This window comes from Sorex fumeus, unplaced genomic scaffold (assembly GCF_029834395.1).
Source record: "Sorex fumeus unplaced genomic scaffold, SorFum_2.1 ptg000030l, whole genome shotgun sequence".
Taxonomy (NCBI): Eukaryota; Metazoa; Chordata; class Mammalia; order Eulipotyphla; family Soricidae; genus Sorex; species Sorex fumeus.
In genome coordinates, this window is record NW_026606087.1 from 18,793,714 (window position 1) to 18,821,034 (window position 27,321).

The 27,321-nt window shown below is 43.2% G+C and overlaps 1 protein-coding gene across 3 annotated transcripts in view; it reads left to right on the forward strand.

The window, feature by feature from the left end:
- POLD3 (DNA polymerase delta 3, accessory subunit) overlaps positions 1-27,321 on the forward strand; it is a 45,463-nt gene that overhangs the window by 8,585 nt on the left and 9,557 nt on the right. For 2 of the 3 annotated variants that reach the window (XM_056115912.1, XM_056115914.1), the window contains exons 4-10: positions 6,312-6,351; positions 8,214-8,346; positions 15,074-15,320; positions 16,625-16,697; positions 21,416-21,581; positions 23,480-23,586; positions 27,140-27,249. In XM_056115912.1, coding sequence (XP_055971887.1) covers positions 6,312-6,351; positions 8,214-8,346; positions 15,074-15,320; positions 16,625-16,697; positions 21,416-21,581; positions 23,480-23,586; positions 27,140-27,249 — 876 coding nt within the window. The remainder of the gene's footprint in view (positions 1-6,311; positions 6,352-8,213; positions 8,347-15,073; positions 15,321-16,624; positions 16,698-21,415; positions 21,582-23,479; positions 23,587-27,139; positions 27,250-27,321) is intronic. The other variant, XM_056115913.1, reaches the window with a different exon arrangement.

A 27,321-nucleotide genomic window follows, 5' to 3' on the forward strand; every position in this document is an offset into this window, starting at 1 on the left:
GTCAATGCAGGTTGCTGCTGTTTTCATCCTCCTAACCACAAAATTTCCTCTGGTCTCAGTTTCTCAGCGCTGTTCCATGCCCCTCTCTGGGACAGAGGCATCCTTTTATACCCCTGAGTGCTGTTTCATGTGGTCCAAAAAACAGCCCCACCTCACCCCAATTTTAGAGAACTTCTATATAGGTTTCAAGGTTAAAAATTTTGTTTCAGAAGCCTGGGAGATAGGAGTTATGGTGTAGCCCTTACATGTGCCTGACCTGAGTTGGATCGTATGCTCGCAACCCATCCCCATTCCACCCTTCTCCCCGCTTCCCAGGAGTCATTGTGAGTGGTTTCTGGACACCCCGAGCATGGCTTGGGAGATCCCTCCCTATGTTGAAAATTAATTAAAGAATATGTGTTTTAACATAAAACTCCATTTTTGTTCTGATTACATGACAGATTTTTTTTTTAAGGGACAGTACTTGACAGTGTTCAGAGGTGATGTGGTGCCAGGGAATGAACTCTGGCCTTGTACATACCAGACAGTGCTCTGCCACTTGCACTGTCTCCCTAGCCCATGACAGCAAGTTGCAATGGATCCTTGGATATCTTTAGGATTATTTCTTCAGGATTTAGGGTATTCTTGAAAGAACCCTTAAAAATGCATTCAAGTTACTCACTCAGTGCATTTGTGGTGGCAGCTTGGACCCAGGGATCACTCCTGGTGGGACTCTGTGGACCATATGCAGAGCTGGAGTCAGCATCTTAATCCCTGAACTATCTGGCCCCAGGATTTCTGGTTTTTTTTTTTTTTTTTTGGCAGAGCTGTGGGGCTTGGGTCCTATCCGGCAGTACTCAAGGTTTACTTTGTGACTGTGCTCGCCCAGGGGACACTCAGTTCCAGGAAGCAAACCCAGGACTCCCATATGCAAAGCCCTCAGCTCTTCTCAGTGCATTTGAGGCCTTTTTTTTTTTTTTGATATTTTATTTTTTAATTTATTTATTGAATCAGTGAGGGAAAAGTTACAAAGCTTTCAGGTTTAAGTCACTGTGATGCAATTATCAAACACATTTCCCTTCACCAGTACTTATTTTTCACCACCAAGAACCCCAACATACCCCCCTTCCAACCCTCCCATTGCCTGTGAGGCAGATGAATTCTAGTTAACACTATCTACTTTGATTAGTTTCATTGTTTCAACAAAAGATGCACCATTATTATTTAGAGTTTACACCCCCAAATCAGACTCGCTGAAAAGGCATTGTGAAATAATTTGTTTACTACAGCTGGTTGCAAAAACCAAATGAAGTCATGCTGCGGCCGTGCGATTTTGGATTTCTGATATTTTACTTATTTCTGCCGAGAGTCACATACTTCTAAACTGGTTTCTGTGGCTCTAGAGCCATGGCCGTGCCGGAGATGCGCTCGTGGGGGGCAACTCGTGACCTCGGTAGGGCGTAAAGGACGAGCCGGGAACGCCCCCCTTCCCATGAGGTTTCAGTCACCCTGTCACAACTGGCTCATACCTGGCTTTCCAAAAGGCTCTGAGGCGGCTGCCATCTTGCTTTCCAGAGGGTAAAAGGTTGAGGCCATTTTTGAATGTTTGGAGTTTTTTTTTTTTGTTTTAAGGTCGCACCCTGTAGGGCTTCCTCCCGTTTCTGTGCTTAGGGTTTACTCCTAGTGGTGCGTGGGGACTGTATGTGGTACCAGGGATTAAAAACAGGTACCAGTCTGGAGGGATGGGTGTTGAAACACTCTATGATTGACACCGAGTCATGAATAGCTTTGTAATGGGGTTTTTTTATGTAGGAGTACTGCTCTTTATTCAGCCACTGATTAGCTGATTGAATTGTGCATGAACTCATTAATCCATTTCTTACCTTTTTTTTTCATTTTTTATAATTGTATATATTGAATCACCATGAGGCATTTACAAAGCTTTCGGGTCTAAGTCTTGGTCATACAATGAAACACCCGTACCTTCACCAGTGCCCATTCTCCACCCCCAAAAACCCCAGTATACCCCCATCTCACACCCTCCCCCCTACCTGTGGGGCAGACGATTTCCACATTACTCTCTCTCTGATCACATTCAATATTTCGACACCAGACCCACCATTATTATTTGAGATTTTACCCCAGCACTCAGATCTGCTGAAAAGGCAACAGTAGACAATTTGTGTTCTGTTGCTGGTTATGAATAACATATGATGTTGCGTGGCTGCAGTAGGGCCATGTGATTTTGAAATTCCGAATTTTAACACTTAAATCTGGAGGGATTTCTGCCACTGGGTTTAGAGATTTTTCTCCTGAGTCTCTGGGATCATGGCTGTTGAGCAGCTTGATCAGGAGCCAGAGAGGCCGTTCGTGGGCGATGACGTGGGTTCTCATTGGGACGGAGAGACCAGGACCGACTCCACCCCCATCCTGTGAGGCCCAACAAGTTTCGTCACTGCGGGCCCAGACCTGACTGTTCAGTGGCCTCTGGAGGATGACGGCTACCAGGCCGCCAAGGGGGAGCAGGCGGAGGGACAACATCCTTTTCCCCCTGGGGTGGCCCTGCGACAGTAACCTACTGCGGGGTCCGGATGCATTTCTGCCAAAAGCCGCTGGGTTTCGAGATTTGTTTCTGAGTCTCTGGGATCATGGCCGTTAAGCAGCTTGATCAGAAGCCAGAGAGGCCGTTCGTGGGTGATGACTTGGGGTCTCGTTGGGGTGGGGAGGACAGGTAGCTTTGTAATGTTGACTCGGTTAAAACAAAAATGAAACAAAAATATTGGCTACCAGTCTGTTTTCCAACATGCCCATCATCAGGTATTCTTTTCTGGGCTGGAGAGAAAGTGCAGGGTTAGGGACTTACCGTGCACGTGATTGATCCCTTTGGTTTCCAGCAGCACGTGGATCCCCCAACTTTCCCTCCCCCTTCTTTGTTTTTCTCCGTCTGGCTTACTGATGTTCTTCTGTTTCTGAATTTAAATTTGACCCATTTTTTTTTTAAGAAGCAACGATGCATTTTCAAATAAAACCTTAATCAGAATCTGGTATATAAAGTATATCCAGAGTGGGGTTACAGTGCCGATAAGCAAATTCACTGGGTTTTATACACTGGTGAGGGTTCTGATACTATCATTTCTTCTGCATTTATTGGCTACAATTTATTTTTTATGAAGGACTTTCATCAGCTAGCCGTATTTTCTTTCCTTTCTGAAATGCTCAGGGGCTTTCTCCCAGCACGGCCCCCCTTTGTGGTTCTTGAACTCATTAATCCATTTTAACGCAGAATCTGAGCGCTGCGTCGGTCTGTTTTGCTTTAGCACCAGCAAGCTGCCATTTCTAGTGTGTTGTGGATAGTTCCTCATACTTTTTCTCATCAGCGCTGTCATTTTTTTTTTTTTTGGTTGTATAATTCTGTAGAGCATGACTTTTTTAGAAATGTCTGTTTTACTTTTTTAAAAAAGAAAATGCATTATGAAATCATACTCATACTCCTAGTTCAAACTTATAATTACATTCTTAAAACTTAATTTTATGTTGCTTTTATGTTGTGATTTATAGTGGTTCCTAACATATGTATTTGCTTTAGCCAGTTATGACATTTAAAAAAGCAAAACAAATATTTTTGTTGCAGTATCTTAACTAAAAACAATTAAAGATTACTTTGCGGTTCTTTTTTTGTCCTAGTAGGTATGCAACTATCCTCTTATTTTAGAATCACTTGAAATAAGTCCTCTGCTAATTCAATATATATTATTTTATTATTATATTATTTTTCCCCCAGTTTCAATTTAATATTTTTGTCCTTTTTCTATTTTCGTTGGTTTTGTGTTTTTATTCCATTGCTTTTGTTTTTATATATATTTCATGTATAGCAAATGTATATTACACAACACATTGAAATAGAGGTAGGTAGATAGACACATACATATATATATTTTGTGGTGCTGTGGATTGAACCCAGGACTTCACACATGCAAGGCAGCTACTCTACGAATGAACTACATACCTGGCCCAGAATATATTTTGATAGAAGCAGACATACTCTTAATCACCTTTATCAGATAAATGGGTGCATACTTTGCTTTTCTTCACGTTAGATCCTGAGCAGCACTTCAGCAGTCACAGAAACATTCCTCACTGCTTAGACAGTCATGTGCTTCTACATTGACTGGTCTACATTAGTGTATTCAGCCTCTTGCTGATAATTATGTGAGTGATATTTAGTCTTTGGCTTTTATAGCAGCGCTGCAGCAAATAGTTCTGTGGGCTGGAGCGATAGCACAGCGGGTAGGGCGTCTGCCTTGCACGCAGCCAACATGGCCGACCCGAGTTCGATTCCTCTGCCCCTCTCGGAGAGCCCGGCAAGCTACTCAGAGTATCTCACCCGCACGGCAGAGCCTGGCAAGCTCCCCGTGACGAATTCGATATGCCAGACACAGTAACAACAAAATCTCCAATGGAGACGTTACTGGGCCCGCTCGAGCAAATATATATGTGTTATATATTTTTGTATATTTGAGAGCTGCATTCCTAGAAGTAGGGTATACATGTGATTCTGTTGGGTATTGCCAAATTTTCCATCCTATCAACAATATAGGAGACCTGTTTCCATATAACACACCATTTGGGCCTATTTACTTTTACAATGAATTTCTTTGTGCATAACTTTTGCTTCCTTTTTTAAAGGTATATCAATCTTTGTTTTCTCTGTGGGTTTGTGCACGCGCGTGTGTGTGTGCTTGTGTGTTTGTGTGTGTGTGATTTAGAAGCTCTATATTAATCCTTTGTTGTATATCTATCTCACATACCTTTTTCAACTTTACCTTTCTTTTTTGAGTATATTAAAATTTATTACTACCGTTTTCAAAACTTGTGATCTTGGTTTTTCTTTCTTGCCTTTGTGTAAAGACAAACAAAAGAGACACATTTGCTACTTGAAACCTGAAAGCCGACTCTGCAATGTGTCACCTAGAGCATGCCTTCTGCGACCAAATCGAGCAACCAAAACTTTATTGTTTTCCTGAGTAAAATTCAAGCAGCCATCGTCGGGTACAAAAGCTGCGATTTATTTTGCCATTCTTGATCAGCCGAACTTGGACACACTTCCTAGCTGCAGAATTGGGCTGTTTGACCTCAGCTCCCAACTTCCTCCAGCACAACCCCCTTTGCATGGGAAGCACCTCCAGAAGGGTCGGTCTTCAGGGCTGTGCTCAAGTGCGCTTTTCTGTACTGTCTGTCATTGCTGCAGAGCTTCCAGGCAGTCAGAAGACTGACCACTTACCATCCGGCCTGTAGCATGGGCCTAAGCAAAAGAGCCACCTTATTCTTTGTACTTTGCTTAGTTTGGGGAGCTTTTTGGTCACGGAAAAGTTACTTCTTTTTATGTGTAGCTTATTTCTAGACTTTTGAAGTTCTGCTTTGAAAAGTATTCCTTTTTCACGTATGATTTTTTTTTTCTATTCTGTTCTACTTGTTTTTGGTTTGGAACCACACCTCACGGTACTTATAGGTGTTACGGCTCTTGTCTTGGGGGTCCCTCCTGGGATTGTTAGGTGACCTTGTGGTGCCAGAAATTGGCAGTTTCTGCTTGTTTTCTTATTTCTGCTCTCATCCTCTTGGTTTATGGCAGTCCATTCCATTGTTTCTTTGAGCTCCTTAAACATCCTCAACATTTCCTCTAAAGTCTGTAAGAGAGGTCATATAACTGGTTTTCACTGGTTGAGTCTGGCTACCATCTTGGGTCACATGGCATAGTGGGGTTCTGTGTCGCTTTCCCATTGTCCTTTTGCACCCTGGAGGTGAGTTTTGTGTGTTTTTGTGCGGCTGAGTGTCTAGAGCCAGACTCTGAGATACGATGAAGTAAAGAAACGCATGACCACATTACAGCTGCGCACTTCAGGGCTCCTGACTGACTCTGGGCAAAATGGTGCAGTTCTGAGTGCAGCTTCCTAGCTGTGAATTCAGGGACACTGCCCCCTTTTTTGGTTGTTTTGATGGCGGGCTTCATGCACACTGGGCTTCAGGGCTTGCATGTCAGTTGTGTGGGGAACCAGAGACAGCATGCTCCTGGGGAGGTGGAGCTGGGGAGCGGTCACAGTGCAGCGCCACAGAACTCACATGCTGCGTGGGGTCAGGAGTGGCCCTAGCCCCCCAGCCCCCTCTGATTGGGGCCCCCACAACAACAGCAATAAAAAAAATTATTCAATGGTAGCAATGTTTAGGGTTAGCTGGTATTTCTAATTTCACAGCCAAGTTCCACTATTCTTGTCGGGGAAACTTAAATTTGCAAGGTGTGCTGCTTTCAACACTAATAAAGTGTTATTTCCTCCTAGTGCCACAAGGTTGCAGTAGTGAGAGAAGAGAACTTGGAAGGTAAGTGTTGCAGCCGTTCAGCAGGATATCACAACTTTGCCATAGGTATGATTGAAAATCTGCTCCTAACATCTGCAGTCATCAGATCAGCTATTTAAAGAGCAACATATTTCTGTTATTAGTAGTTTCTGAAATGTTTGTATATGATGTACCCCTGTCTTGGAGACCAGTAAAGCTGCTGACATTGATAAAGCACATTCATCGGAGCATTCTAAAGCTCCTGACAGGTGAAACTATCATAAACACTGTTAGGGACACCTCATCACGGTGAAGACAGGGATCCAGGGGTCTTGTGTTGTTGCTTTTTGGGTTTGTTTTGGGGCCACGTCCAGTGATCCTCAGGGATTACTCCTGGTTCTGCACTCCGAAATCACTCCTTGTGGTGCTCAGGGGACCATATGGGATGCCGGGTCAGCCGCGGCAAGGCCTTAACCCGCGGTACTCTCTCTCCAGCCCCAACTTATATTGTAATAATATAACAATAAAAATTAAAATTAAAAAGTGTTCTTCGAATGTCAGAAGGACTTAATATAGCTTTTAAACAAAACTGTTCCACTCATTTCAAGAGTGAACGAGCTTGCCAGGTGGTACTTTGGGACCACTACTGGTGATCCTCAGCCTGCGAGGCCTGTCTGCTCAGGGCTAGTTCTGACACTGCGACGCTGCTCAGGCCAGCCATGATGAGGTCATCTCAAGATTCTGCATGCTACTGTTTTGTTTAAAATCCCAACTCGGGGACCGGAAAGATCGTATAGATGGCAAGGATTGCCTTGCATGTAGCTGACCCTGGTTTGAATCCTTATCACCACATATAGTCCCCTGAGCACCGCCAAGGATCACTCCTGAGCACAGAGCCTGGATTAGCCCCTGAGCACTGCTGGATATGGCTCTGAAACAAAAGAACAAAACAAAAACCTGATTGAAATTATTTTAATATCAGGGTCCATATGATCTCAGACTTGTTTTAAGATAAATTCTGCACTGGCATATAAAAAAACATACCTTTTGGAGTCATTTTCTAATTTGTTAATCTTGGCAGTGGAGATTCCTTTATCAGAGTTACCACAATGTTAGACAAAGCAAGATATATCGACACAGCAGATTACACAGTGAGTAATCTCTTAAAAGCAAGCTTCTTGCAGGTACTGAGGATGTGGGACAAATGGAGTCTCTCTTTACCTTGTGAATCCTGAAATTGTTCTTATGATCTTTGGTTTTCTCCTGCATATTTAGCTAAATAACATTTTTGTTACAGTGCTTTTGTCATTAATCTAAAGGTGAATTATATAAGTGAGTTCATAGTAGCTATTACTTACTCCTCTTAATTATTTGCTAGGATTCCTCTGTTCGGAGCCACACTCAGGTATGCTCAGGGCCCAGTGTGGTGTTTAGGGGTCACTTCTGGTGATTCTGGGGGCCCTGGTGGTGCTGGGGACTGAAACCAGGTCTTCTGCATCTAATTTATTGAGTTTACCTCTGGCCATTTATTAGTGTGAGATTTGTCCCTGTTTTTTTTTTTTTTTAAAATTCAGGGTAATCATAAATCACTAATTAATATTTACCAAGTGTGGTAATCATCAATTACTAATTAATATTTACCGAGTGTCCCCGGGTGAGTGATCCCCTCACAGGTGCTGTGCTTAGAGCTGACTCACCACCACCTACCTTGTCATAACCTTGCCATAATGTCCCATTGCAGACAGAAGAGTTCTATCGCACTGTGTAAGAGGCTGTTTGGCCTTTGTGCACTTTCGGACCACCGCAGGTTGCAAATGGTTTTAATGCAGAAGGGTGTCTTGTTAAAGTCCCTCCCTGTTATGAAACATGTGTATTGACAGGCTGCTTTTCCTGTTGACTTGTAGCAGTGAAGTCCAAGCTCTCGGTGACTGCCAGCGTCCATGTGTACAGCATCCAGAAAGCCATGCTGAAGGACAGTGGGCCTCTGTTCAACACCGACTATGACATCCTTAAAAGCAACTTGCAGAACTGCAGCAAGTGAGCGCCTTCATGTTCCTTGTGGGCTTCTTTACGAATTGATTTTGTAAGATGTTTACACAGTGGCTGCCTCTTAAGAGTGAGTGCCAAGTCTAGTAAAACCCCATTTATCTTGCAGCAAGACACATGCCTGGTTTTATTAGTACATCATAAGGTGAAAAATAGCAGCCACAGCCCATATTGAAATCCCCAGTGGACTCCCCATAAATCTCTTTCTCATATATTTATCCTGTCACCACCACCAGAAATGTTTATTGTGCCCCCTTGTTACTCCCTCACCTCAGTTTCTACCTGTCTAAATCTTAGACCTTCCTTCAAGAACCAGTTCAAATCTTGTCCTTCCCAAAACTATTCCATATTTGACCCACCTTTGCCTTCCATCTGAAAACAATGTTCTTGATCTTCCTCAGCCAGGACCAGATCTTATTAATCTTTTTTTTTCTCTTCTCCCTCTCCAATCTTGTTCATCTTTTATGTTTTTCACAGCCCAGGGTGGTGATGATTAATGCACGTGGGTTTGGAAAATGATGGTCATGGGATTGAATTATGGCATTGCTACTTACAATAATGAAGACTGGTGGCTTTAGACAAGTTGCTTAAGTTCTTTGAGCTTTGATTTATGTTTAAATCAGCAATTATACTGCCTGCTTTGTGGGGTTTGTTTTTAAGATTTAGGTCAGATCCCCAAACATATAATGAGCACCTAACTGCTTTTAACAGATACTGCACTTCACTGTAGCACTGTCCTCCTGTTGTTCATCGATTTTCTCGAGCGGGCCCAGTAACGTCTCCATTTTGAGACTTGTTACTGTGTTTGGCATATTGAATACATCACGGGTAGCTTGCCAGGCTTTTTGCCGTGCGGGAGAGATATTCTTGGTAGCTTGCCCGGCTCTCTGAGAGGGGCAGAAGAACCAAACCCGGCTCTGCCATGCTGGCTGCGTGCAAGGCAAATGCCCTACCGGTGTGCTATCGTTCCAGCCCGTAACAGATACTAAGCAGGACAATTGGAATTAATTCAACAGAGAACTGATGAGTGTCTGTGATATGCCAAATACTCTGGCGTGAGAGTGTCCTGGTCTCTGTCGTAGTTGTATGGGAGAAGGCACTTACACGGTGTGCTCTAGGGGTGTCTGCCCCATTTTGGAGTGGTGTGAAGTTGAGAAAGCACGCCAAAGAAGGCTTCTTAAATGACATCTCAGTTGATGTCTGAAGACCCAGTAACCAATCAAGGAGAAACAGAAACATTAAGACCAAGCAAAGAGGAACCATGCTGTCACGGAACCACTGTAGTTTCCCGACTTCTATTAGAATTGAAGGTGGTAAACGATGAGATATGGGAGTGGTGTAGGAGTGAGAATCTATGCTTTGGTTGCTCGGAGAAGGCATGTGGGGGCCTGAGCCATACTATAGCAGGTAGGGAGGTTTGCCTGACATGTGGCCAACCCAGCATCCCATATGGTCCCCTGAGCACTGCCAGGAGTAATTCCTGAGTGCAGAGCCGGGAGTAACCCCTGAGCAACATCAGGTGTGACCAAAAAAACTAGAGGAGAGAGAGAGAAAGGGGGCTGTGGACTTTATTCTGAGAACACTGGAGAGCCAGGAAAGTTTTTATTTCTTTTGTTTACGTTTTCTTTGCGGTCTCAGGGATTGAACCCAGGGCCTCACATATGCAGGGCAAGTGCTCCACTGCTGATCTGTGTCCCCCAACCCCACTGAAGATTTTTGAGCAGAAGCGATCAGAATTAGACTGTAGAATGTGAGGTGTGGAAGATAGACCAGAAGGAAGGCCTTATCAAGGAGGTCCAGAGATGATGCATCTCCAGGCTAGAGATGACAGTTTGACATTTGTCTGGTGTGTGATAGGTAGCAGGATAGGGGCTAGGAGAGTTTGAAAATTACAGAGACGTAGTCAGTGAAAACTGGCTCTTGTGATCATGGTTGAGGACCCGATTTGTGTGATGGGGTGTGGTGCGGTTTTCATAGTACTAAACATGAGGGCTATGTTTCTGGCTTGTGCAACTGGATGGGCGATGGCGTCATCACTGAGGAAGCAATATAAGAGGACCAGGCTTTGGGAGAGAGGAAAATATGATGAATTGTGTTTGAGCTTGGTGAGTTTGAGAAGCCTGGAGACATCCAAAGTTGAGATGTAAAGTCCAATACAGAAGTGAGTCTAGAGCTAAGAAGAGACTTTTGGGGTGAAGACACTTATTTTGGACCCAGAAAATAGCCAGGTAATTGGGCTGTAGTCGTAGACACGAACATATAGAATGCGAGGAGGATAGAATTACTCACTTTCTGACACTGCACAGATGAACATCTCTGTGCTTGAGCTTTCTCATCTCTTAACCCCTGAGGTTGGAGATTATTAAGTGGATATATAAAGTACATAGAACAGTGCTTGGACGCTTAAGCATTATTTAAGTGATAGACATTTTAACAGGGATGGGTGGATTAAACAGGCCAGAGAGAAGAGGCTGATCACAAAAATATACCTCTGAGACTAAGAGGAATTTCAGAGTGAGAGACTGAGAAGCAAAATACAAACAAAAACTGTTCATTGGATTTAGTAGGTAACATGGGTAAACGTGTTGTCAGTGGAGTGACCAGATTTTGGTTAACTGAGTGACTTGAAGTGACTTGAAGAGAGACTTGAAGTGAGGCAGCAGATATGGATAACTTCAGGAAATCGACCTCTAAAATACATACAGGTAGCTAACGAGGAATTGACAAAAGAGGCTGAATGTAAAGTAGAAAAGGCCTTGGACTTACTGTCTGTAAAGAGACACTTGAGAAAGTGAATGGTTGAAGATCCTGGAAGACCTGGGGCAATGGCTAATAATGTAGAGGACTTGAGGAGAAATACGGAATTACCAAAATTAGCGGTAGGGCGTTTGCCTCGCGTGCAGCCAGCCCGGCCGAGCCAGGTTCAATTCCTCCACCCTGCTTGGAGAGCCTGGCAAACTACCAAGAGTATCTCGCCCGCACAGCAAAGCCTAGCAAGCTACCTGTGACGTATTCAATATGCCAAAACACAGTAACAACAAGTCTCACGATGGAGACATTACTGGGCCCGCTCGGGCAAATCGATGAACAACTGGTGGACAGTGACAGTGACAGTTTTGTAGGTTCTGTGAGGAACTCTATTTTGTTAACTATATAGCCAAAATGATGCCTGGAAAACTGAGCATTCACTAAATAAGTCTTAGGTGAATTAGTGATAGGCTTTCATTCTTTTTTGTTCTTTAACTTAAAACACAATATATAATCGGCATTAAGTATTGATTAAAAAATGCAATTTGTATAACCAAAGAGAAATAATACTTACACACTATTTATAAGTCTTGTGTCTTTCAAGGAAGAATTACAAAACACTTTGTGGAAGACATACTACTAAATTTCAAAAATCTTTTAAAATCTAGTCATGACACGTCACTAGAAATCAGTTCATTTGTATCTAAGAAATGACAAATAAAAGTGACTCAAAAGTTTAAAATGTAGTTTGCTCGGGGACTACGAAAGTAGACATGACGAGTGAAACTGTAGTCATAGGAAGCACTTTAACAAGAACTTACTCTGTTAGACATATGAAGCAGTTATCTCCAATAAAGAACTTTGCATTTGTGATTTTTAAAGAAACAAAAGAAGGGAAATGACAGTGTCCGGTGAAGACAAACTCTTAGACTCTGGCCGCAGGATGGAGGTTACCTAGTGGGGTGTCAAGCAGGTTGAAAGGATCCAGGATCCAGTGAGGGGGGCGATATTGGCACTTGAGTGGGAGGTAATGTGGGGTAACATTGTACCCCATGGTAAAGGCCCTCCCGTCGATCGTCGATTTGCTCGAGCGGGCCCAGTAACGTCTCCATTGGAGACTTTGTTGTTACTGTGTCTGGCATATGGAATACTCTCGGTAGCTTGCCGGGCTCTCCGAGAGGGGCGGAGGAATCGAACTCGGGTCAGCAATGTTGGCCACATGTAAGGCAAACGCCCTACCCGCTGTGCTATCGCTCCAGCCCCTACAACATTGTATCCCATGAGCATAGAAATATTTACACTCCTACAAACCAGTGCTACTGCAATAAAAAGAAAATGTTTAAAAAGGCAACAAAGTTTGTATTTGTTCTGAGAATTATGGGCCAGCTGAGATCTGACTCATTGTTTTTTGTGTTTTAAGAAGTGCTATGACAGGAATTGGTTGAAATTTCAGGATTGAGCAGAAATTCTTCTCTCTTCCGATGTATTCCCAGTCTAACTTGGTCTTTCTCATTGCCAATTCCTGGGCCTGACCCTAAGGTGTGGAATGTTCACCAGATGGAGAAAGACTTGTCTTGGGGACAACTTTACATATTGACAGTGAAATAAAACATTGCTCTTTCCCTGTACATGGAAGTACTACAAAGCTAGAGAGACAGAACAATAGGTAAAAGTAAATTATTTGGAGCTGGAAAGATACACAGCAGATAAGGCGCTTGCCTTGCACACAGCCAACCTGGGTTTGATTCCTGTACCCTGTGTGATTATCTGAGCACCCCCAGGAATGAACCCTGAACACAGAGGCAGGAGTTAGTCCTGAGCACCTCAGGGTTTGCCCCACCTCTCAAAGAAAGAAAGAAAATTGTTTCCATCTGTTCTTAATTGCACATGATACCTTAATAGTTGGGCCATAATAAGTCAGTAGAGCACTTTTTTTTTCCTTTTTTTTTTTTATTAGTGAAACACCATGAGGTACAGTTGTAGATTTACAATTTTTGTGCTTGGGTTTCGATTATACAATGATCAGATACCCATCCCTCCACCAGTGCCCATTTTCCAGCACCATGGATAATATCCCCCCCACCCCCATCCCTCCATCCCCCCTGCCCCTGTGGCAGGGCAATCCCCTGTGTTCTCTCTCTAGTGGAGCACTTTTGTACCTATGGACTTGCTTCAGGACTGCTCAGTCTAAATAAAGTTTCATTTGAAATGAAGTGATCTACCAGGGATTTCTTCGCATGCTATTTGTTCCAGTGGAAAAAGTTGTATTTGGCTGATACCGGAGATAACTGCTATCCTCACCTTATTTCTTAGCCTCCGTTTTCTCCTTCCCCAAATTCAGTTGATACACTGGAGGAGGGAGACGGGACCGAGAGGTTGTGCAGAAGAGAGCATGTGCTCGCCCCTGGCTGACCTGGCTCTGATCCCCGCACCCCTGTGCTTCCCCAAGCCCTGCCAGGAGTAAGACCTGAACACTTCCCATCAGACAAAAACAGGGAGGGGGGGGGAATGGAGCATGGGGCAGGGAGCCAGAAACTCACTTCCAATGACATAATTATTCTTTCAACATATTTACTGACACTTGATTATGTTCCAAGTCTTGTCTTGAGTATCTGAAATACAAAAAAATGAATTCTGCATTTCTCCTATCTTCGAGGAGCTCTCGCCTGATCCAGTCCCCCTCTTTCCTTCCCACGAGAAAAGTAGAACGTGCGGGAAAAGAAAGAAAATATTCTTTGTTAGGAATGGCTGCAAAACTTTGCTTTAAATACAGTTCTTTGCGTGGCTAGGTCAAAAGTACAGTGGGTAGGGTGCTTGCCTTCCACATGACCAACCCAGGTTCTATCCCCAGCATCCCATATGGTCTTCTGAGCACTGCTAAACGTGGTCCCTGAGTGCAGAGCCAGGAGTAACCCCGAGCACTGCTGGGTGCTGCCCAGCCCCCAACAAATATATAACCCTTTGAGTAGGCACAAATGTTAAAACATGATGGATTTGAGTGAACTAGACAAATGTGTGAGAGAAGCGAATGTTCCCTTTAATATTCCTTGCACACTGTTCCAAATTTCTTCTCTTGGCTTAGAGCATTCTTGTCTGAGGCTTTTAGTTGGTATTATTAGAAATTATTAACAAATGACTGTATGCTACCATGAGTTATAGGCGCCAGTGACTCTTTCCAACTTTTTCCCTGTTTCTAAAGCATAATCTATTCTGGCCAGTAATTTTGTTAATATTCAAAACTTTTTTTTTTTAATTTTTTATTTTGGGCCACACCTGGCATTGTTTAGGGGTTATGCCTGACTCTGGGTTCAGGGATCACTTCTGGCAGGTTCAGGGGACCACCAGATGTGTTGCAGGAGAATGAACCCAGGTTGACTGCATGCAAGATAGATGCCCTACCTGCTGTACTGTCACTTGGCTCCCGTATTCAAACTCTTAATCTTGCTTCAGTCAATATTGCACATTTAGTCCTATGAGGCCCTTAAAAGAACGAATTCCCCATCCCACTCCCACTGCAGAATGGTGAAATTACTAATTATTATTGTTTGGGTATGTTCTTAACTGTTTTAAATTTGAATACTCTTTTTTTTTTTAAAAAAAAAAGGGTTTTTGGTTACATCCTGCAGTTCCCAGGGATCCACATGTGACTCTGCACTCAGGAATTACTCCTGGCAGTGCTTGGGGGACCTTATGGGGTGCTAGGATCAAACCCTGGTTTGGTGCATGCTGGGTAAGCGCCTTCCCACTGTACTATCTCTCCAACTCCTAGAATACTTAGAATATTTAAAATACTTAGAATATTTAGAATCTAAATAAGAATTTTATACAAGATAGTCTCTGAAATGCGTTCTAGTTTTAAAATTCTGTAATTGTATAGGATTAGGGTGAGACACTACCAGAGGGCAGAAACAAGAGTCCGAGACTAAGGTTTGATGCTTACCATGCTCTCATGTGATGTTTCCGCCCTTAGGTACAGTGCCATACAGTGTGCCGCTGCAGTCCTCAGAGCTCCTGCTGAATCTTCACCTTCTGAAACATTTGAGCAGTCAGATCAGGTGTCAAGTGAGACACAAGCCACCAATGGTCATGGCCCACCTCCTGCCAAACAGGCTTCCCAGCAGCCCAAAGGAATTATGGGAATGTTTGCTGCTAAAGCTGCTTCTAAAAGCCAAGATATAAACAAGGAAACCAAAACAGAGGCTAAAGAGGTAACCAGTGTAAGTCTACTCTAAAGACATGCCTTTGCATTTAAAAAAAAAAAAGAAAGAAAGAAGAAAAAGCAATAAAGACATTCCTTTAAAGGTTAGAAATACAAAAGCATTAATAACTCTTAATGGTAATAGTTGAATCATACAAGGTTCTGAGTTTACTAACTTTTCTACTCTAGTTTGACTTTCTTGCTACTGTCATCTAAGAAAATCCGTTTTTCCTTTGGATGATGCTTCTCAGCAAGCCTTGGATTTTCCTTAAATTACAAAGAATTAACAGTGTGTCATTTGGAGAACTTATATTCTGATTTTTGCCACGTATAGCCGTCCTGGTATGCTTCACATTTCTGTTCTGGTCTCTAATTGTTTTAGGAGCCTCCCCAGTAGTGCTTGGAGACCCAGGAGCTACTCTTGGCAGTTCTCACCAGTGCTACAGGCCTGATGGTTTTCTGCTCAGGCTTGGCAGTGTACTGCCGCTTGGGTGTAGCCGCTTGGGTCTAGCAGCACTGGGGCAAGTAGGGCAGAGAGAGAGAGAGTAGGGGGGGAGGGGGAGAGTGAGAGAGAGAGGGAGGGGAGAGAGAAAGAGTGAGAAAAAGTGTTGGGGACAAGTGTTGGGTGCCAGGGATCAGACTCAGAACCTCAGGCATGCAAGACATGTAATCCACCCCATTGAACCATCCCTCCTAGCCTGAAACCTAGATTTTAGAGTGATTTTCTTGGATGTCATTGCTGTTCATTAACCAGTACTCAGATACACTTCTGATAGTTATGCATGGAATGCTTTGGAAGCCTTTCCCTGTCATGTACCATAGTGCTTCTAATCTATTTTAATTCTACCAAACTAAGTTGTTTTAAATATACTTAAGAATTAAGTCTAACCACATTCATGTGTAATAATTTTATAAGTACCCTGAGAAGCTGAACTCTGGAGAGATGCTATCTGCTCTGGTTTTGGGTTTTTTGGGGGGTTTTTTGTTTGTTTGTTTTGCCTTTTGGGTCTCACCCAGCGATGCTCAGGGATTACTCCTGGCTCTTCACTCAGGAATTACTCCTGGCGGTGCTGGGGGACCATATGGGATGCGGAGGATTGAATCTGGGTCGGCCGCGTGCAAGGCAAACGCCCTAGCCATTGGGCTATCACTCCAGCCCCCTGGTTTTGTTTTTATAGATAGTGTCGACATGTGTTTGCATGATCACACAGAAACTGTAATGTCATTGCCGTGTGCCCCTGAGGAGGTTGTTGAGACTTGTTTGAAGATCAGATTAAACACGAGGGAAAAATCAACTGTGTTTTCTTTATTAACGCTTTATAGGCATCTTCAACAGCCAACAAGGCCCCAGGAAAAGTGAATGTGATGAGCAACTTTTTTGGAAAAGCTGCCATGAGTAAGCATGTTTTTACCTTCATGAGTTGTGCGTGGATATTAATATCATTTAGTATGCCCAGGTGAGAGCCACCCCGGGGCATGATCATCAGCCGTTCCTATACTCCTGACATAAATTGCAGTCTGCTGACCAACAGGGTGATTAAAGTAACAAGGGTGATTAGAATAACAATCATAAGAGTGGATGTACAGATGAGCTGGGTTCACTTTCGCTCTGTTGGACCATAGTTTACTGTTCCTATGTTTGTTTACTGCTTTGAAAAGAAAAACATCACCACAAGTGGATAATTACAGCAAAGGGCAGTCTGGTAAGTAGTGGTGTTGAAGTTACTACTGTGGACCCTGGAGTGAAGGTTACCAGGTGTGACTGTGAGTCTGCTATTAGCCTCGAAGCTGCAGAACAAACTTTGGGCCTGTCCTTAGTTATTTATAGATTACCCACAGTAAAGCTTCCTCGCCGTGACTTAGAAAAGCCCCAGTAGTATGACCATTTAAAAACACCTTTGGAGAAAGTCAAATCTCCTTTATTGAAAGTAGTGTAGTAAGAACTCTTGGATATGGAAGGGACCAATCATCAGTCACATGTTTTCCTTCTTCTCATATCAAGTCCCCCTCCCCGAGGGTACGTAGCAGAATACCAGGGGGAATGCAGGAGCCGCAGGATAATTATGGCATGCTTTCTTGGAGCATCAGAGATTTTTGTGGGAAAGTTATTTTGTTACATGCCTATGTAAGCAAAATTAATCAGAATTCAGCTTTTCCATGATGGTCAAATTGGTGGTTGGGGGAGGAGTCAGGGTGCTAATTTTATATTTGCCATGAAAGCTATCAGAGCATTTTTGAATTGGGAAAGTTTTCGGAAAACTGGACACTCAGATTGTTGGGAAGCACAGTGCACAAGCTGGGCGTCCTGCTCCTGGGCAAGAGACACACCTGCTCTCCGTCCCTCTGCCCTTGCAGTTGGGCAGCCGCTTGGCGATCTTGATGGGGTTCACGTGTTTATTGTTATTTTATGGGTTTATAACCATAAAAAGCAGTGAATTTTAAAATCACAGTTTCTAAAATACACCACGAAAAACATTTGCAAACTGTTAAAGCAAACAAAAACCAGCAGTATAGTGGTGTACATGGATTCATTCACAAGTTTATATTTTTATTTGGTTTTGAGGTCATACCTGCCAAGAGTCTCATGGGGGTTGTTCTGGATGGTGCTCAGGGAAGTGGGATGCAGGAATCAAGCCCAAACTGGGCCTCCCTCAGGTAGAGCACGTGTGCTAGCCTTTTGAGCCATCGCCATGGGTCCGTTCATGAGTTTATTTAACAGATATTTATTACCATATACTGTGTGTCTGGCACTGTTATGTCCTCATGATGCAATAGAAAAAATGTCAACAGTTAAGACCCCGGCCATGAGGCCCTGACTATACTAGCAGAGATACGTTGGGGAGACCGCATGTTTTGCATGTATAGGACCCTGGGTTTGATCCTGGTACTACACCCCCGCCCAAATGATTATTAAAGAGCTAAAATTTTATGGTATGTGAGTTAAGTTATGACTCAATTATTTTAAAACCTTGAGCAATAGCACAGCGGCAAGGCGTTTGCCTTACAAGCGGCCAACATGGCCAACCCGAGTTCGATTCCTCCGCCCCTCTCGGAGAACCTGGCAAACTACCGAGAGTATCTCGCCCTCACGGCAGAGCCTGGCAAGCTACCCGTGACGTATTCAATATGCCAAACACAGTAACAAGTCCCATGATGGAGACGTTACTGGGCCCGCTCGAGCAAATCGATGAACAACGGGAGGACCGTGACCAAACCGTGAATGCTCTATATTAGTGTTTCCCAAAATATGCCTTAGCTCCTCCCCCCCGCCCCCATCGCCCTTCCACTCACCCCATACGGCACTGGAACATTCCAAGAGGGTGTTGGTGTTAGAAGCCTCAGGTGCAATAGGTGTGGAGGGATTGTTCGTTTGCTTAAAGAAGGTGGTTTTCCAGGGGTGGACAGGGACACTAACGCACACATTATGTATATAATATATTTGTATATATATGTATGTATATATGTATATGTATATATATATATGGGATTTTTTTTTCTGAAAAGGAAGTGGTAGGCCAGACAAGTTCGGGAACTTCTGCTGTATATGTATATAAGATCGAAAATACAGAACTCGAGCGATAGCACAGCGGGTAGAGCATTTGCCTTGCACGCAGCAGACCTGGGCTACTCCACTCGTCTCGGAGAGCCCGGCAAGCTACCGAGAGCATTGCACCTGTATGGCAAAGCCTGGCAAGCTACCCGTGACATATTTGATATGCCAAACACAGTAACAAGTCTCACAATGGAGACATTACTGGTTCCGCTCTAGGAAATCGATGAACAACGGGAGGACAGTGCTATAGAACTTGTGACAACATTAAAGTCATCCCCTATTTTACTTGAAAAGGTGTTTTATATTTTTTCGAGAATTAAAAGGAGTTACTTTGAATTGTCAGATGATTCGATGACAAGTTCAGACTAGTGTGAGAGTCAAAAGGCTGAGTGCATACTGTGCACACAGGAAGTCTGTACTCTCTTCCCAGCACCACCTGTTCCCCAAGCACATAGCCAGGAATAACACCTAAGCACTGCGGGGTGTGGCCTCCAAACTAACCCCCCCCCCAAAAAAAAAGGCATTCAGAAAGATAATCTCATAGTATTTTCAAGGGTTTGTTAGAAAAATAGAAAAACTTTTTTTTTCTTTTTGGGTCATACCCAGTGATGCACAGGGGTTACTGCTGGAGGTGCTAAGGGGACCATATGGGATGCTGGGAATCAAAACCGGGTCAGCCACATGAAAGGCAAATGCCCTGCCTGCTGTGTTCCAGTCCCACAAAAATAGAAAAACTTTAGAGTCTGGTTACGCAGTGACGTGGCTAACCAACTAGTAGAATATTATGTAACCAACCAGAATGTAACCAACTAGTAGAATTCTTCAAAAGAATCCTTATTCCATGAGGCAAGTAGGAAATAGGAAGGGGGGAGGGGTGTTGCTCCTGATGTTGTACATGGGACGATTCATTGCCAGAGGGCAAACCCTTACGAGCAAAGCATGTACTCCAGCCCACCTTGCTGTCTCCCCAACCCCCTGGTGGTGGAACTTTATAAAAACTGCTAAGTGAGAAACTATTTAATATTATGCAAAATGTGCATAAACCTTAAAGGCGTGCTTGCAACTTCAGATAACTAATTTTGGCAGATAGTCACCACCCATTGGACTTTCTCAGCATGTATTTACTCTTTTGTGCAGTTGAGAGAAAGCTGAAGTGCTGGTACTTGAACGATAATGAAAGTGCTAGAGAGAGTGCCTCCGCAAGGGGGAGGGCCCGTGGGGTTCTCTTGAGCCTTCCAGAATGAAAAACAGGAGGATCGCACGTTGTACTCTTATCCATCTATTCTTTCACATTACATGTTAGAAGATGGTTATACTAAGTTGTGTGTAAAAGCCAAGACTAAAGTGTTAGCTTTTTTATTGTTGTTTGTACACTAGGTGGTTTCTTCGGTTGTTTGATGCCACACAACCAGAGCTACTTATGAAAAAGCCTCCTGCTATTTATAGTTTTCTAAAAGTACTTTGTGACACTGTGTTGGATTTGCGAGGAGGAAGTTTCTCCCACGTAGTGCTCAGGGGGGCCCAGAGGTCAGTCCTGGTGAGACTTAGCCAGCCAACTGGATGATCTGATGCTTGGGCCCAAGAGTGCGGCACTGCTCGGACCCTTCTGGCACTGTGAGGACCAGGGATCGCACCTGCATCCAGCGCATTCCAGAGCGTGTACCCTGGCTCTGTGCTGGCTCCCCAGCCCATCATGACTGTTCTTGGAACAAACTAGGAATGAGTTTAGACAACAGGATGGCTCCTCTTCTGTAATTTCTCAGGGGGCCAGGCCCATCCTGATTGATTTTTTTAAGTCTGCTGCATCGCAGCTTTATTTTTGTGTTTTCAGCTTGATACAGGAGAAGGCGTAAGGACCTTGAGAGATTAAACTGACTTAATTTCAAATTCTGGCTCTTTCATTGTTACCTTGGGTAAGATGCTTAACTTCACATTCAGATCTCTCTTAATCCTTACGATAATTGTGCAAATATTACTCCAGTTTTCATAGAGAAAAGGACTTTGAGGTAAAAGAACTTGTCCAGAGTAAAAAAAAGGTTTGAAGTAAACTTTCTAATTCTAGAAAAGTCTCTTAATTCTGTCATCAAGGTATCAGTGAAGTGGTAAGTGTCTGGACATAAAGAAGCTAAACAGTATTAGAGAAAGAACGTCAGAACTTGGTATAAACTTTCTCTTGTCACTCTTTAATGTTGTATATTCTTGGGAAACTTCTGCCTCATCCCTCTGACTCTTAGTTTCCTCACTTAACACCTGAGAATGATGATACCTCACAAAGTTGTTTTAGTTTCTTCCAAGCCCTGATTTTACTATCATCAGTCTATGGGGGGGTCTGATACAGTGAGGAATTAACTGGAAGCAGAAAGGAAAACTTATGGCCAGCATGGTATTTTGAAAGAAGTGTTCTTTGACTGTGCCATGAGCTCTGTTAGGGCAGGGACTGCTTTTTACGCCTTTCGTCCCTTCTCCTGACGTATTACCTGGCACTTGTTAGATTGTCACAGGAATGATAGATTAATATTGTGCTACGAGGTTATGTATCATCTGCTATACTTTATTTCTAGGTAAACTTAAAGTCAGTTTGGATTCAGAACAAGCAGTGAAAGAAGAGAAAATAGCAGACCCACCTCCAGAGTCTGTCCCTGAACCAAAGCTGGCAGCCCCTGCAGGCCTGAAGAAACCCGGCAGAAAGGCAGAGCCTGTTACGATGCTGCAGAAGGAAAAAAAAAGGTAGGAAAATTTTGTCGCCTGTGGGGGAAGTGTGTCTCTGCTGGGGTTGAGCAGGTCTGTTTGGGCTTATTGACAGCAGGCAGTTCTCAGTTGAGTTCTAAATCCTCCTTAATGCCCTGGAGATAGAGCCCTGTAACCCAGACGCAAAGCCCACTCGCGTCTCTGCTCAGGCACAGCTGTGGAGTCAGCCAGTTAGAGGATTTAGAGCCCATGGCCAGTTTTGAGGGGTCCTGGCGATACTAAATTGATTGTCTTTTCTCCTTTACTTGGTTTTAAATTTGTGGACATGGTATAAATGTGCCTGATTATACGTCTGTCTACTTTTCACCTCAAATTGCCAAGTGAGGGGGTTCCTGTTTCCTGTCAAATTTGAAAGAAAAAGTTCTTTGTTTTCTTTTTATATCAATGAGTTTATTTTTCAAGTGGTAAAATGTAATTAGAAAAGAAAATAAAAAGCACACAAGCTGTTAAAAATGGATCCAGGAATTTGAGACACTACCTCATAGTTGGTTGGAATTACTCTGTTGAAAGAAATTCTAAAGAACACTGTCAGCACTGATAGGCCCAGAAATACTTGGATTTTGTGGCAGCGTTGGGGCTCCTCTTGTCAAAAACATTAACAGATGCGGACGTTTTAGAGGGTCCAGGCCCTGTTCAGTGGCCCTCGCCTCCCAGAAACCTGTGATACGGTTGGATTTCAGCATCTCCACCCGTTGTTTGAGGTCATCAGCTTGCGGTTGATGGTCACGGCCAGGAATGCGCTCAGTATATTATCACTGAATATCATCTTAACTGTATGTTTTCAGTATTTGCCCTTTACCAGATGGAAGAAATTCTTTTCTATTTGTAGTTTGCTAAAAGGTGTTGAATTCTGACAGCTGCTTTTTCTGCAGTCATTGAGCTGACCATATGGTATTTCTGCTGATGTAGTCAATTATAGTGATTGGCTTTCACATGACCAGCCTTGCATTTTTAGAATAAACTTGTATGTGATATATTCTTTTATATAATGCTGGATTTTATTAACAATGTAAGGATTTTTTTTTTGCCTTTATATTTATGAAGGCTGTAGATCATTTTCTGGCACTATTTCAGTATCAAAGGTATGTGACTTCATAAAATTAGTTGGGAGGAGTTTCCTCTTTACCAAAAAGAATCATAGCACTATAGCACTGTCCTCCCGTTGTTCATCAGTTTGCTTAGGCGGGCACCAGTAATGTCTCTATTGTGAGACTTGTAGTTACTGTGTTTGGCATTTCGAATACGTCATGGGTAGCTTGCCAGGCTTTACTATATGGGTGGGATACTCTCGGTAGCTTGCCGGGCTCTCCAAGAAGGACGGAGGAATCGAACCCAGGTTGGCCGCATGTAAGTCAAATGTCCTACCCTCTGTGCTATCGCTCCAGCCCAAAGGGGATTGTATAGCAACAATTTTCATCTTAAAATTTTGATAAATTCAGACTGGAGGGAGATCTCAAAGGGCTGAATGCATACTCTGCATGCGGGAAGTTCCCATTCTGTTCCCAGCACCACATAGTCCCCAAGCACACAGTCAGGAATAAACACCTGAGCACTATCAGGTGTGGCCCCAAAACTAACCCACCCAGCTAACCCTTCAGCTCTTACCCACATCTCCCACAAAAGAAGAATTCAGAAAGATAGTATCATAGTGCTTACAAGAGTTTGTTACAAAACTATAAAAACTTTTGACTCACTTCACCCAATGAAGTGGCCTGGTTGTTGCCAAGGAGCAGAGAATCCTTCCAAGAAGCCTTATTGGTCTACTGAGACTCTGTTCTGTCCACTAGAATTAAGAATATGAGTGATAATAGCGTAGTGGTAGAATTCTTACAGTTTCGTTTTGTGTACATGGTCAAACTATTCCTGTCTGGCCACAGGGGGAAGCGAATGGAGTTATCTGATGATGAGAAGAAGGAAGCTGAAAACATGAAGAAAAAGAGGAGAAGAATCAAACTTCCTGAGACAGACAGCAGTGAAGATGAAGGTAGGCATTTCCTCAACATGGCATGACTCAGTTGAGGTGGCCGTGACAACGGAATTTATTTCTCACAATTTCAGAGTCTGAGTATTCCAGACTAGATGTAGCAGGCTCTGACTCAGTTTCTGGGGAGAGATCTCTTCCTGGTATACTACTTCTCACTTTAGCTGTATGTGGCAGAGAAATTGTCTCTCTCCTGCCTTTTCTGAAGGTCCAAATTTCATTCACGAGTGATCTACTCTTAGGACATAATTACCTCCCTAAAGCCCTTCTTCTAAGCATCATGGTATTTGGAATTAGGGCATTAGTAAGGGATTTGGGGTAAATATCTCAGGGGTCAGTTCTTTCTGTGATGCTCAAGGAGCTAAAATGTGATTTATTATGGGCCACAGCGGTTCTAGTAATTCTAGCATTGAGGGTCATAGAACACCTACTTCTGTTTAAAAGCTATTCCCGCCTTTTCACCCAAACCATAAGTTTCTTATAATTTGCCAGAATAAAAGATACGAAAGAAAACTAATAAATTTATTATCAAAGACCTTTTCTTTAAAAAAATATATAAAATGGAAACATTTCTTTGGTTGCTTTCATATGAGTCTTTTAAAATGGGCAATATTTTAGTAAGCTTCTATCTACATAAGTAAGATGCTAAGATAGGAAATCCATAGTGTCTTTGTTAATAGGAAACCATAGTTTGATGCCACCATAAATTGTGAGCTCTGCTGTCAGGTAAGAAAGCAAAGGAATGGAAAAATCATGGGAAATGAATATGCCTTTAAAAAGATGCCAGATCTTCTTAGAGCCCAGATCTCGTCCCTAATCGTAGAAAGTGAAGCAGTGGGGCATCAGCAAGATAACAAGTGGCTAAGGCACTCGCTTTGCACCTGACCAGTCCAGGTTCAATTCCCCATGCCCCATTTGGTTCCCTGAACACCACCAGGAATAAGCCCTTGGCACTGCTGGATTTGGTCCCAAAACAAAGACAGACAAACAGAAAATAGAGACGAGACTAAAGAAGAGATACTCAGATCGAGCTGGTATTATACCAAGTGAATTCTGTCTTGGAAAACCTAGTTTGAGAAAAACGGCTGGAGAAAGTTATGTTTTTATCATCAGTTCTCAGTGACTTCATGACCCAGTTGGGGCAAGGGAGAAGGTGGAGGGGACTCTATTTGGAAGGAATTCAGCAGCACAAAGGTGTAGAGACAAAAGTGAACCACAGTACAAGAGATGAACGAATCATAAACGCAGCCAGACCCCAAAAGGAACCTCCTGAACAGTCGAAGGATCCAGCTCAGCTGGTTGGAGCTTACAGAAAGTTACAGAAAGTGCAATAAGAACTAGAAGAAACTGCTGCAAGAACTAACGGGCTTCTTCCAAAACAGGCTTCAGCACAGCTGAACAGGTAACTCTGAAAAATCACATCTACATAGAGTTTAAGTGCAAAAGAAATAAAAAGACTTAAGAAATTGTGCAAGGAAGCTGACACTCCTCTGGAGAATTAGACACTCCCAATCATTCTCAGATGCTAATTTTTCCAGCCTCTGCTGTCTGGTGAGAGTTGCTCCGCCCACTAGAGCAAAGATTTGCTGTTATTCTCTAGGGTCATTTGGGGAGGGGTGGGACATTTTGAACATCCATACGAGAAAGCTGGTATATGTGTGTTCCATGTCATTTATCAAAATGCTTTGACCAAGACTATCAAAATGAAGACTCCTAATTGTGTGGATGAAACAACATCAAAGAAAATTCTGACCAGTTAAGAGTTGAGGAATCTATGCAGATCCCAGGAAAGCTATTGAGTTAATAAATAATATGTGCTAATTTGAACAGTCTTCTGTATTTCCAACCAGGAAAAGCACTTGGAGAATATTATGGACAAATTAGCTAATATATTGAAAAAGGAAACTAAAGCCAGAACTTTAGCTCAGTGATAAAGCAGTTGAGTTGCCTCTGTGAGACCCTGGCTTTCACACACACACACACACACACACACACACACACACACGACACGATTTGGTCCCCAACACACACAGGAATACACAAGGTAAGCTGGATGCTGGATTAGCTGGAGTCTTTAATATTAATGAAGGAGCCAGCTCTAAGTCAAGGAATTAGTGTGGTTGATTGGGTCCTCATTACATAATTCTGAAATAGTCTCTGTACTTTTGGTCCTTATTCCGCAAAAATAATACCCATGGGTGATTAGAAATATGAGTGGGTTTATTTCGTTTGGAGAGGAGAAGAAATGTGATAGAGGTGGACAGCCTTTAATAACAGATGATAAAGAGCGGGGGCTGAGTTTTTTTTTCCCCCTCTGGCAGAGATAACTTTTGGCTGAGCTGCTCTCCAGTGCTTTCACGAGCACTTTCTCTGATGGTTAAGCAATAGGTCAGCTCGGGATTTTCACTTCTCTCCTGGGTCTCATACTGAGACCACACTTTCTGGAACTCTTCAGAAAGACGAAGCCCTTGTGGTAGAGCTCTCTTAGATGATACCCTGTTCCTAGCAGCAGTCCTTCCTCCTGTTCTCATTGTTGTTTTAGCCATGGGGCAGTCAACTAGAAATCGCTCCTGGTGACTGCAACTTCTTTAACACATCTTAGTTGTGAGAGTTGTTATGGTGATCATTGTTTCAAATAGGCTTTTACCAACCCCCCAGGTTTATGTTGCTAACATCAGCCGACAAGTTTCCATCCAACCAGCGTCTCAGGTGATTACAAATAATCCTCAGATCATGGTCACGGAAGAGTGGCAGGGGCCTGGTATAATTTGAGGATTATCTCCACTTACTTGCTCTTAAGAGAAAATGTCTGTTCCTGAATGGTAAAAGCAGCCAGGGATAATTTGAATGGTGAAGCTGAGGAGTCAGACTGACTTGGGTTTAAACCAGGAATGGGGAACCTTTTTCCTGCCAAGGGCCATTTGGATATTTATAACATCATTTGTGGGTCCTGCACGGCAAGCAGACAGGCCACAGGCAGCTGACACGTATCTATCCCATTGTGTTCCAGGGCCAGAACCCATTCTCTACAACTGAACGTTCCCCACCCCTGCTTCAAAGCCTGCATCGGTAGCAAGCTCTGTGACCTTGACAAGTTAACTCACCTTGTGAACCTCTGTTTTCTCAATCTAGAGTGATTTTTGTCTGTTAAGGTTGTGAGGGTCTAGGAAAATGATAGAAATGAAATGCATCACCTAGGGTTGTTGGTTGGTGGGTATTTATAAAACTACTCTGTACCTTGACTTACCTGTAATATAAAAGTTAGCTAAGAAGATCTCTTAAGAAAGATTTCAACTCAAGGAGTTCTTGATTTTCTGGTTCTCTGAGTATAAAAAATTGTTTTTTTATAATACTTCTGCTTTTTTATAATACTTCTGTTTTATGTAGTAATGCTGAATGAATATATGTCAGTAGAGATAAGTGCAGGGTCCTTGTTCTTCACAGATCACTGCTCACAAACTTGTCCTTTGCTCGCTGTGGACGTTCACAGAGCAAGTGGAGGCTTTGTACCAGTCATGCCGTAGTTTTCTTACCTCAGCTCGTTTCGTCCTTTCAGTCATCCCGGATTCTCCTCGGCCGTATGAAGCTCAGTCACCGTCCCCACCCCCCGCGTCTCCACCCCCAGAACCAGTTCGAAAGGCTGAGCCGGAGGCGCCTGCCATTAAGGTACAGCTTTCTTGGCACGCTTGTTCCAGCCACAGACCTGAAACTCTTTTGTGTTCTGTTTGCTTCCTGTCT